Consider the following 12,370-nt stretch of genomic DNA (forward strand, 5'->3'; position numbering starts at 1 on the left):
AAAGATGACTTATTGCTTAGTATGACTCTCTCATCTAATAAATGTTCAATTAATTGTTTCTCAATAAGTTGCTACAAATGCACAGAAGTCTTGGGTTATCTCCATGCTTGCCTACAGCACTGGACTCGGTTCCAGGGGCCACTAAACTATCGGACATGGTCCCTGGTCTTGAGCAGCACACACATAATATAACTGTGTGAATTAAGCCAATTGATCTAGGTCAAATAGAAAATGACACTTGTCCACTTATGAAGGGCTTCATGGTATGATCCTTGCTACAGCCCCACAGCAGCTAAAAGTACAAGAACCTGGAGATAGGAAGGGCCAGCGTAGGGGGAAGTCAGGCTTAAAGGTGAAGAATTCTTGGTGTTGGGGTAGTTAAAAAAGCATCTGAACATGTCAGACTCTGGAAGATTTGTATTATCTGGATTCTACTACTGTTTACCAATAAAAATCCAAATAAGATGGCAAGCGTGTATTATACAGCCAGATACGCAGTTGGGTCATTTACCTGAGTATTTTAGGCAAAATTGTACTTTTCCCTCAATTTGAATCTTGGGTCTAACAAAGATATTAGACAGAATTACTCCCAGACTGCAGAGAATATGTGAACATGTTAGTGTCCAGGAAGGATTATTTCCTTCACTTTGGCTGACTTCATGATCAACGTATTCTTAGTTTCATTGTTTTTAGGCTTCTTTTTCATTTGAGTTTCCTCTTTGTACATTATCCACATCTGGAGTCATACAACAGCCAAAGGTGCTGCTCGGTTTTTAACTTTGGCAAGTAGAGGCCATGTTCAAAGTTGATTAATCTATGCCTACTTTATTTTTTGAAAGAACTTGTATCACTTGGGAATGAATGTGTCAGTGGGAAAAAAAAAAAAAAAACCCACAACACTGTGTTGTCCTGAAAAAATATGGTGGGATCCCATAAAACTGATTAGTGACATCAAAACATCAGTAAGAACAAACCCGGAACTGGTGCAGGAATGTCTCAAATCAAATGGACATAGGAACTGTAGTGTATCATCCTTCAGCAGGCTGTCCTTTCTTCAGCTCTCAGCCCGCCTCATCCAATTCCAGTAGGAGTTTCTGAGCTACCTGAGTCCCCTGGGTCACATCTATCATCATCTATCCACTCCTCCCAAGACTATAACATTCTTTACACCTTGAGCCTGCTGCCAAGCGGCACTCAGAAGAATTGTGTCTCTACCCTTGAAAATATGACACACTATAAGTCTTTAAATAAATTCCAAGTGCACTCCTTAGAAGCAACAGACTATAACATACCACATTGCCAGGCACTGACTCTTAGGAATTAATTGGATTTACAAGATTCAGGCAACAATTATTAAACCAGTTAAGTGACTATGTTAATTGTGTATTTTTAAAATTATTATTATTTTTTTTACTTGGAACCAAACCAAAATACCAAACTCAGTATGGTATCTTTGAAAGAAGCATTCCTTTCTTTATTTTACATACTTGAATTAAGATGATACTTAAAATCTTTATGTCAATTTTAGGAATATCCAACAATTGGACAACTCATTGATAAACTGGTGCAAAATAATGTGCTATTAATCTTTGCTGTAACCCAAGAACAAGTTCATTTATATGAGGTAAGCAAACACAATTTGGGGAATTCCTCTGGGGAGATTACTCAATATGAAACTTTAACATGAACTCTGAGGGTTTAATGCATGGAACACCATTAGAAAATCGTGAACACTGACAAATATACTGGACACTTGGTAAAGTGGATTCAGTTACTGTTGGCAATTTAAATTACAAACCCAGGGGCATGATGGAGAGTGGGGAACAGATATGCTAGGACAAGAAAAAAAGAATTTGAGAACAACATGGTAAATTGTAAGGCACCAATGAATGGAGAGAACCTACCTAACAGAAATCAGTCTGTCTTCCCTTGAACGGTTCCATCTGACCAGGAGAGGGTTAGCAGAGAATGGGAGCAGAATTGACTTCAAACTTTCAGACAGCTATAGATCAGATGCATATATGTAGAGACACAATTTCAACCATTGAGAAGAAAGAAGTTGAAAGAAAAAACTTGTTAAATTGGGTCAAAATATATTTTCTCCTTCCTAGTAGCTGGATTTGCAGTTCGAGTTTGGAAACACCAGATGCAGAAAGGGAACTGTTTCCTTCGATGAGCTAATGTTCATAAACCACTGCCTAAACTGTAAAATGCATATGCAAACACAAAAGGTTTCTGTGGTTTCATTCCAGCCCATGAAAACAGTATGTCAGAATACCATGAATCAAAGTAGTAGCAAATGATTTATTGCTGAAGGCTGGTTTCACAGAGAAGTAAGGAATCTCCATCCTGGCCCCAAGAAAGTAGAGAAAATAAGTGTACGTTAAATTGTCTACATCTTCCATCTATGCAGAAGCTTCAGATGCTCCTAAGTTCAGAGTCTGATCTCCCCTTCCTTTGAAAGGACCTCTTAACTCTCTTGGTGACTTCACAGGGCTCGGGAAACTCTGAGATTATTTCACAGAATGATTTGATTAAATGCCACTCACTGCTGAGGACAGTATAGCCCATGAGCTTGCAAGGGGTTTTGTAGAAAGGATCCAGGAGGAGATCCTATCTTGCATTTTTAATGAGAGGAGGGTATTGTACTCCAGGTGAGATTGCCTTCTGCTGAAAACCAAAAAAGTCCTTGGCAATCAAGCTGCATACTCAAGGCCTTTGTTCTACTCAGAGACCATGTGGGTTCACCTGATCTGGGCATTTTTTTTTTAAGCTCTTTAGTATGTGATACTTGTTTCCAGTGGTTTTAAGTAGTAGAGCTGCAGTAAAGATTGTTAAAAAAAAAAAAAAAAAAACCCAAATACAATAGGGAGCCTATTCTGCCTTTGATCCTAAGGCTATAGTGAAAGGACCCCAGGGGTCACAGCACCTCCTCCTCAGCCGGTTCCTGTTTAGAAAGGGCAGGAGGGTTGCACAGAACTTTTCTTAAAAGGGGAGTCTGGGAAATACGATTGATGATCATGAACATAGTTGTCCATAAGTCACTTCCGTAATAGTCTTTAAGACTCACAACTCATTTACACGCCTCCTCAAAACTGCTATTAAAAAGACAGAAGAAGATGAAAAATAACCACATGGCAAAACAGAATCTGTCGGATTTAAGTTCGTTACACTGATGGTTCCCCTGTTGCAAAGGAAATGATCATTTCCAAGGAAAACACCAGATTAGAGCCTGCCTCTAATGTAACAGCAGGACATTTATTTTGCCTGCCTACTAATCTCATTATGAGGCGAATTTATGTTCTGTCATGATCTGTGGTCTTTACCATCCAGGCTCCACTAAATTCAAAAGGACATTGTCAGGGAGCCACGCAGCCGACCAGGGCAGCAGCCCACTCTATGACTCTGATGCTTTCTTTCATCATTTTATCTCTATTTTGATAGACTCATCATTTCATCTGCATTAGTGGGGGCGGAGGTGGCCGCTGGTCTAAAAATAATAACAGCAACATTGCACTTCCCTGAAGGCTTCACACAGCATGAAAATGCTGATCTCTTGTTTTATTGATAATGAAAACTGAAAATAAACCAATAATGGCTTGTGTTGCATTTCCATTTAAATCTCTTAGAAGGAGCCCTATATGAGCAGGTGCCCCATGCAACCTGATGTTTAGATAGCTGGCGATAGAAGGAACATATCTACTAACAAATCAGTGAAAAATAAAATCAGCAATAGTATAAATAAAGCAGCTAAGTTGTTGGGTCTATGGAAAGTCCAAAAGGCAATTTGCTTGGCCCAACTCTGTGTTGAGCACAGTTATGTGCATACACTCCAGGCAGGGGATGGCTCTGATTCAATGGTGGCCCCTCCTGTAGCAAATACGATTTATGTCGCCCATTCATAGAATGCAGGAAAAATCACTGGTTTTGGTTTTGGGTTGTTTTTTTGTTTTTGTTTTTCGAGAGGAGGGTAACTTAGCTAAAGATGCTCTGGACTGTCCAGATATGTAGCGTTGCTGTTCTTTGTGGTAACAAAGAAGAACAAACAATGGAAAGCATAAAGTAAGCAGTTTTGCCGTCAGTTCACTATGACTGCAACGTGCACCCCAGACTCCAGCAAACAGATGATTTTGAACAAACTTATTATTATGAATAGATGCCTGTTTGCCCAATTACAGGGTTCAAAAGATAATGATAGATAATAGACCGAGCAGTAGGTAGTATATTACATTCTAGTGCTAAACACCATTTTGAATCAGGATTCAATTACCTAAGCTTAGAAAAAATTTATCTTCTCTGCTGCTTTCAAATGTGTACTGTTAATTTACATTAAGATAGTATCAGGCTGCTAAAGCCCAATTGTCTAATTTGACTAGTCTTTTCTTCCTAGTGAGATATTGAGATAAAAAGCAATTAAATTAGCTTTCTTTTAACTACGTTGTCAAATCATATTATTAATCACCTGGGATTTGTTGCAAGACTTTGAAAAATTCTAATCTTTCAAAATGTCTACATCTGGCTGGAAAAGATGAGTTTTGTGAAGTTAATAATGATAATTATTATATAACCTACTATTTACAACATAATGTTGAAACTTTAGAAAGTAAACAAGACATTGGTAATGGACACCTCCAGTTTAGATGCTAACATCTATGACTGCTAATTGATGTCCCTATGGTTATTAGGACAGAGTGATGTATCTAAATCATAGGAACAGGGGACCCATACTCATTTTAATACCACCAAAGGGTCCTTTCCTCTGGAGGTGAAACACCCTCAATGATTGCCTGTCTGAGGAGAATGGTGGGTTTTGCTCATCTTTCTGTTTAGGCTATTTCTTGGTGCCAGTAGATTTTCATCTTTTGTCAAATTGGATGAAAGTTTCTAAATAGTAACTTGGAGTTTTATGTGGCAAATACCTGTCAAAGTTGAGGGAGCCCAAGAGCAGAAAGAGGGATGGATACCTGACCATTGCTACAATCTTCTGCAGTCCTGGCCATCCCCTCCCCCACCCCTTCCACCTTGGACTCAAATGGCCCCAGAGGACAGAAACTCTCTGCCATCACCCTTAGGACCGATCTGTTGGATAAGCTTAAGAGCCTTCTTGCTCAGTCGTAAAAGGAAAAACCCTGAACAAGTAACCCCATTTGACGATCACTGTTATCTAAGAACAAGCATAAAGAGTAGTCACAACATACTAGGAGCCTGATATTTTTGTGTAGTTTGTGAATATTATCTATCACATACAAGTTTCAATTTTTTTAGGTATCAAAAACTAACTTTTTTTCACCTCTTCTTTCCTTTTTTGCTTTGAGCTTTTCACTGCAGCAAGAGAGTTGAAAGGAGGCATAGAATTAGAGAGGGAGATAAAACAAAAATCGGACCCTTTTGCTGTCTGTTAGTCTGTTCTATTATTGTTTTGTTTTATAATGTTCACTACCGGAATAGATCAAAACAGTTTTGCTCTGATGAAAACCCCCTTTTCTCTGGCTTCAATTTTGACAAAATAAAAGGACTGGACCAGATGACCTCCAGCTTTAGTAGTCAGGGACTCTAAACCTGGTGGAGGTAAATCACCATGAATTCCAATGATCTACACACCAAGTTCAGGTAGCCAAAATATAGCTAATTTCAGGGCATGAACAAAAACACTTATTCTATCACCCCCATCCTGTAATGAAGTATTCCAAATTTGTGCTCTTAGTTGATATGAAATCATCTAAGAAGAAAAAGAGAACTTCTGGATTATGAGAAATCCCCACAGAGTTAACAAATTACTCTTAAATCAAGTGTAATGGAAAAGGATTTTGACTTCTCTTTAATTGATGGTATCTGGGAATAAAGACTGAGGAGAGCTAGCCTACGCTTTCCTCATTAATGAAAACAGCTTGTAAAGAGGGAGGATTTGGAAATAAAACTCATGTCCTCATATTATCAGGGCAAAGTTGTTAGAAGCATTTTCCACACTAATTAATAAATCACAACTGTGAAAAGTCACCAGTAGTTACCCTGAGTTTACACATAGTACTTCTAAAGAACTCAAAGGCTCATAAATCAGAAAATAAACACACTGGGTAAAAAAATTTAAAAGATTAAGATTTAAAGTAAGGTTTTAACAAGATGTACTATTAGGCCAAACCTTAGACAAATATAAAATGGATTTTTTTTTTAAGTTTTATTTATTTAAGAAATCTCTATATGCAATGTGGGGCTAAAACTCCTGACCTTAAGATCAAGAGTCGCATGTTCTTCCCACTGAGCCAGACAGGTGCCCCCTAGAATGGAAATTCAACACAAAGCCTAATTGTTTCAAAAATTTACACAACACCCAGAATGTCTAGCATATCATTAGAACCAATATGTTATTGATAGCAGCCATTTATTCATTCATCGAATATTTCATGAGAACCTCTGTTGGACCAGGCCACGCTTTCTAACTACAGAGGAGGGTAAGACAGAGTGACTGCGTTAAGAAGTCTCACAGAGCATTAACGGACCTGTAGACCAATAATTTGCCTAAAAAACAGGATGAGGGCATTTTAGAAGTTGTGTTCTGGACAGACATCCCAAGGCAGAGTTTTTCTGTGAGGTCAGAGTTTTCATATCTGTCCATGTTTTTACTTTTTTCTACTCACCATCTTTGTTAGGAGGGGCAGCAAATTAATTGCCTATTGTAAAACTAGCTTTGGTGTTAATAGTATGATAGCATTGGACTAAGCCCTTCACTTTATAACAATGGAAACTGAGAGCCAAAGATGTCATGCAGCTATGACTATGAGAATAATAGGGATGGGATGGTCTGCTGAGGGCTTACTAAGTGGTAGCTTAAGGTTAAGTATTTTAACTCATTTTATCATTTAACCTGCATGTTATGGACAAAATAAACCCAAATAAAATAAAAAATAACAATTAAACCAAATAAACTAAAATGAAATAAGTAATAAAAGAACTCAAAATAAAACAAGTCACCTGTGAGAGCCAGGATTTGAACCAAGGCACGCTGAGTCTATAGTCTTCAATCACTGAGTTAAGTTGCACTGGAACCTTGGCTGCTGTCCTGAAAGAGCCCACCAATCCCTAACTAGACAACCAGAGAAGCAGCCTTGTCAACAAAGTAGCCAACTATGAAAGTCGATGAGCAGTAAAAGCATAAATCCTAAGGGCAGAACAGAGCAGTGTCACAGATGAAGAGATGAGTACATAGAATTCTTGAAAATGGCAGAGTCCTTCAAAACCAGTGCACACTTCATCTCGGTCCTTGACTGTTTCTGTTAATTTAGATGAATACAGCAGTTTTACAATTTGTGGACTTGAAAAAAAAAGAGACATTGGGATTCTGACTTATGGGCTATTTAAGTTAAGTGGTAAGAACAGGTGACACAGCTAGGACACATCATGCCATTGGTCAACATATCCTCAACTGCTACTCTCTGTAGTAATCACCATCTGCAGTTCCAGCCAAAGGAGGAAAAGGGGACACACGGTTCAACAAAGACTATGGGTTTTGTTATGATGCTACAGTTCAAACACACAGAAAGATAGATTCATATAACGACACACACATGCCTACTACCCAACTATCTCAAATCTGAACATTTTGCCATTATATTTGCTTCAGGTTTCTTAAGGAAATAAGACATTCCAGATATGGTTGCCTCCTGGGTACCTGTACAACGCTAGCCCTACCCTCCTCTTTTCTTCCATAGAATTAATCAATTCCCTGAACGTAGTGTGTATCATACCCACGTTTATTTTTTGTACCGTAAAAAATCTATAGATCCATAAATAATTACATAATTTTGGCTTACAAGTTTAATTTCATGCTGTACCTATTATTTCTGCAATTTGCTTTTCAGCTCAATGTTATGTTTTGGGGGGTGGTTATAATGGTAAAATACACATAGCATAAAATTTACCATTTTAACCATGTTAACATATGCAGTGCTGTGACATTAAGTACATTCACATTGTGGTGCTCGATGTTATGTTTCTGAGGCTTATCCACAGAGATACGTGTACCTCTGGTGTACTCCGTTCCAATGCCTTGCGCAGTGCATTGAGTGTATGCAGTGCAGTATGCTCATTCTGCAACTGACAACATCAGATTGTTTCCAGTAGTGCAGCATTACAAAGGTTGTGGCCATACACATCCTCACACATGTGTTCTCCATTGACGATCCATGTCTAGAACTCAAGTCCTTGGCTCACAGGAAGTGGCATCTGCAAGTCTCCTAAGTGTGTCTAAACTGCTTTCCAAAGTGTCTGTATCAATGAATCTACCAGCTCTGTGGGAGTGTGGTCAAAAACAGGAAACAAAAACACCACACACTTAAGTTACTTTTTTTCCAATGACAAAATTAATCCAGGTTAGTTGCCAAAAAAAGAACAGAGGAGGAGGATACAGAAAAGCACAAAGAAGAAAATAAAGATCACTCATAAACTCACCACTTAGACACAGCTAACCATTCTTGACATTTTAAAATAACTCTTCTCCTTTTGTGCATGTATTTACATAATTTAACATAATTGGCATCATACTATACATATTAAGTATATTCAGATTTTTTGAGTGAATTTATACATTTATAGTCTTATAAAAGCATGAAAATTAAATTGTATTTAGTTGTATGTCAAACAATCACTTTTACTGACAAGAATCACATTAGATTAAATCAAGGTCATTCTACAGTATTCCAAATTTGTGGTTGCTGTACTTACAGGGTGTCTACTTTAAAATAAAAGCAAACTTGCTCCCAGGCACCTGAGTAGCTTAGTCAGCTTAGTCATTAAGCCTCCAGCCTTTGACTCTTAGTTTTGGCTCAGGTCATGATCTCATGGTCTGGGATGGATCCCTGTGTCGGGCTCCAGCACTCAGCAATGGGTCTGCTTCAGATTCTTTCTCCCACTCTCTCTCTCCCTCCCCTTCTGCCCCTCTCTCTCTGTGTGCCCGCCTGTGCTCTCTCTCTCAGATAAATAAATAAGTAAAATCTTAAAAAGCAAAAACAAACAAACAAAAAAACACCTTGTTCCCCTCCCCCCAGCAGCCCCAGAACATCCACAATTACACTATTTTTATATTAACTACCAGGTCGCTTTTTCACATATTTGAATGATACTTAGTTATTTTTTATATATTCATGTAATAAGCTTAATAGGACTAGCAAATTATTTCCAGTATTCTTTTTCTAATCCCCCAAAGTACCCTTTTGATAAGGACTCCAACATCTGTGAAACAAACTGTTTCTTCAAAGGCACCCCTCTCTACCACAAAGTGCTCAAAGCTCTGTTAAGTGTTCCACTCTATGCTTTCTCGGAGCCTCACAGAATTCTTATTTAACTCAGTTACCCATTTATACCCTGAAGCCCTACCCACAGCAACACTTGGCCACTCTGTCCATGCCTGCAAGATTGGCCCAAGTTACAGTGATGCTTAAAGGAAGCTCACCTTGGCTTGGATCACCAGACAGGAGTTTAACTACAACCAAGCATTCTTCACATGGTATAGCCTTTTACAGATTACATAGAGCATCAGGGTGCAAGGACAAGTTAAACTGACAGGCCCTGGGCATAGAAAAGTTTGGGAGTATTGTGCATTTTAATTTTATGCTTAATGACCTAAAAGAGCCAAAAATATGCTACAAGAGGTAACTACTAATTACAATATAGTTCAATATTTTCTTGCCCTTGTGGTATTGAATCTTCAAAAAGTAGACAGAAAATTCTTAAAGGAGAACATTTTGTTGAGCTTGAACATTTCGGGCACATTTTATTCACTTATTCAGAAGTCCACATACTTTTTTATAAGGTTGCCAGATTTAGCACATAAAAATACAGGATATTCAATTTGAATTTCAAAATAAACAAAAATAATTTTTTCTTAGTATTAGTATGTTCCATGACATATTTGAGACCCACACTAAAAACTTTGGAAATATTACTAAAAAATGGAAAAGAATAGTGTGTAACAATGGAAAAAATTAAAGAGGAGAGTGTAAGACTTTCTTCTATAGGCTTTTCAGGGAAGATCCCTTTCAAGAGGTGATTATAAGCAGCAGCCTAAAGGGTGAGGAGTTTTCAAGAGGAGAAGGCATGTGCAAAGGCCCAAGGCAGCAAAGGACTCAGTGCTCAATGTGTTTGAGAAACTGAAAAAGGGCTAGTCAGCCTGATGTAAGCTAGGGTAGAAGAAGATGCAGTGGAAAAGGAAGGCTACAGCTAGATACCTCAGTCTTAAAGGCCTAGAGAAGTAAACATGGTGTTAATCTACCAGCATCATGCATTCCAAAACATCACTTTTTTTTCTTGATTAGAAAATAGATATCACAGGGACGCCTGGGTGGCTCAGTTGGTTAAGCAGCTGTCTTCGGCTCAGGTCATGATCCCAGCGTCCTGGGATCAAGTCCCACATCGGGCTCCCTGCTCGGCAGGGAGCCTGCTTCTCCCTCTGTCTCTGCCTGCCATTCTGTCTGCCTGTGCTTGCTCTCGCTCCCTCTCTCTCTCTGACAAGTAAATAAAATCTTTAAAAAAAAAAAGAAAAGAAAATAGATATCACAGGTACCTGACCAACTAAGGACCCCTTATGAATTACTGGTGAACAGGGTTTTTAAATTTTATTTGATTGATTGATTGATTGATTGATTGAGAGATTGAAAGCACGAGCGAGGGGAGGGGCAGAGGGGGAGGGAGAAAGGATCTAAAGCAGACTCCTCACCAAGCACGGAGTCCAACGCAGGGCTCAAACCCATGACTCCAAGATCGTGACCCGAGTCAAAACCAAGGCTTAATTGACAGAGCTACCCAGGTGCCCGTGGGTACATAGGTTTAAAAACATAGCAAATTTATTTTCCAGATTGTCACAACCCTTCCAGGAAGCATCCATTTGGCAATAAGAAGGATGTGGCAGACTATTCTATAATGGATATTCTTAAACTTTGGTGCTCATTAAAATCACCTAGGAAGCTTTCTAAAAAATCCAGTACCAGGCCAAACCCTGATCTGATTAATTCAGTATCTCTAAGGCTAAGACCCAGTCATCATTGCTGCTTTTTTTCTTTTGTTTTGTTTTGGTTTTGGTTTTAAGTTCCTTAGGTGTCTCGAATCACTCAGGGAGCTTATTAAAACACCAACTCTGATTCAGGTATAGGATGGGGTCTGAGGTTTTGCATTTCAACTTTTTAAAAAAAGTTGAGGTATAATGGACATATTTCATTAGTTTTAGTTGTACAACAAATGATTCACTATTTGTATACACTCAAAATGATCACCATGATAAATTTAATTAACATCCATCACCGTACATACTTCCAAAAATGTTCTTTTATTTTTTTTTAAAGATTTTTATTTATTTATTTGACAGATCACAAGTAGGCAGAGAGGCAGGTAGAGAGAGAGGAGGAAGCAGGCTCCCCACTGAGCAGAGAGCCCGATGCGGGGCTCGATCCCAGGACCCTGGGATCATGACCTGAGCCAAAGGCAGAGACTTTTACCCATTGAGCCACCCAGGTGCCCCTAAAAATGTTTTCTTGTGATAAGAACTTTCAAGATTTACTGTCTTAGCACCTTTCAAATATGTAATACAGTATTGTTAACCATAGTTGTCATGCTATACATTATATACCCATGATTTTTTTATTTTAAAACTGGAAGTTTTACTTTTTGATTCCCCTTACCCATTTCATCCCCCCACCATCCCCTCTTTCCTCTGGAAACTATCAATGTGTTCTCTGTATCTGTGAACTTGGCATTTTTGTTTGTTGTTTTATTTTGATTTAATTGAATCATATGGTATTTGTCTTTCTCTGTCAAACTTATTTTACTTAGCATAATGCCTTCAAGGTCTAGCCATATTGCTGCAAATGCAAGATTTCTTTCTTTTTATGGCCAAGTAATATTCCACTGTGTGTGTGTGTGTGTGTGTGTGTGTGTGTACCACTCTTCTCTATCCATTCATGTATGGGTGAGCACTTAGGTTGTTTCCATATCTTGGTTATTATAAATAATCCTGTAGTAAACATGAAGGCGCTTATACCTTTTTTGAGTTAGTGTTTCTTTTCTTTGAATAAACACCCAGAAGTGGAATTGCTGGATTATATGGTAGAAATAAACCCACACATATATACTCAATTAATCTACCACAAAGGAGGTAAAAATATATAATGTCCCTTCAAGTTCTCTTCAAGAAAGGATGTTAGGAAAACTGGACGGCCACAGGCAAAATGATGAAACCAGGCTACTGTCTTCCACTACACACAAAAATTAACTCAAAATGGAATCAAGACTTAAATGTAAGACCTAAAGCTATAAAACTCCTAGAAGAAAACATAGGTGGTAAGCTCCTTGATGTTGGTCTTGGCAGTGATTTTTTGGATCCAAC

The 12,370-nt window shown here is 38.4% G+C and overlaps 1 protein-coding gene across 10 annotated transcripts in view; it reads left to right on the plus strand.

Annotated features, from left to right (window-relative positions):
- Window positions 1–12,370, plus strand: part of ITGB6 (integrin subunit beta 6) — a 130,515-nt gene that overhangs the window by 71,205 nt on the left and 46,940 nt on the right. For all 10 annotated transcript variants that reach the window (XR_009351927.1, XR_009351930.1, XR_009351928.1 and 7 more), the window contains one exon: window positions 1,529–1,624. Coding sequence is in view for 4 of the 10 variants with exons in the window: in XM_059167209.1 (XP_059023192.1) it covers window positions 1,529–1,624 (96 nt within the window). In the remaining 6 variants the exon portion in view is untranslated. The remainder of the gene's footprint in view (window positions 1–1,528; window positions 1,625–12,370) is intronic.

This window comes from Mustela lutreola, chromosome 3 (genome assembly GCF_030435805.1).
Source record: "Mustela lutreola isolate mMusLut2 chromosome 3, mMusLut2.pri, whole genome shotgun sequence".
In the NCBI taxonomy this organism is placed as follows: domain Eukaryota; kingdom Metazoa; phylum Chordata; class Mammalia; order Carnivora; family Mustelidae; genus Mustela; species Mustela lutreola.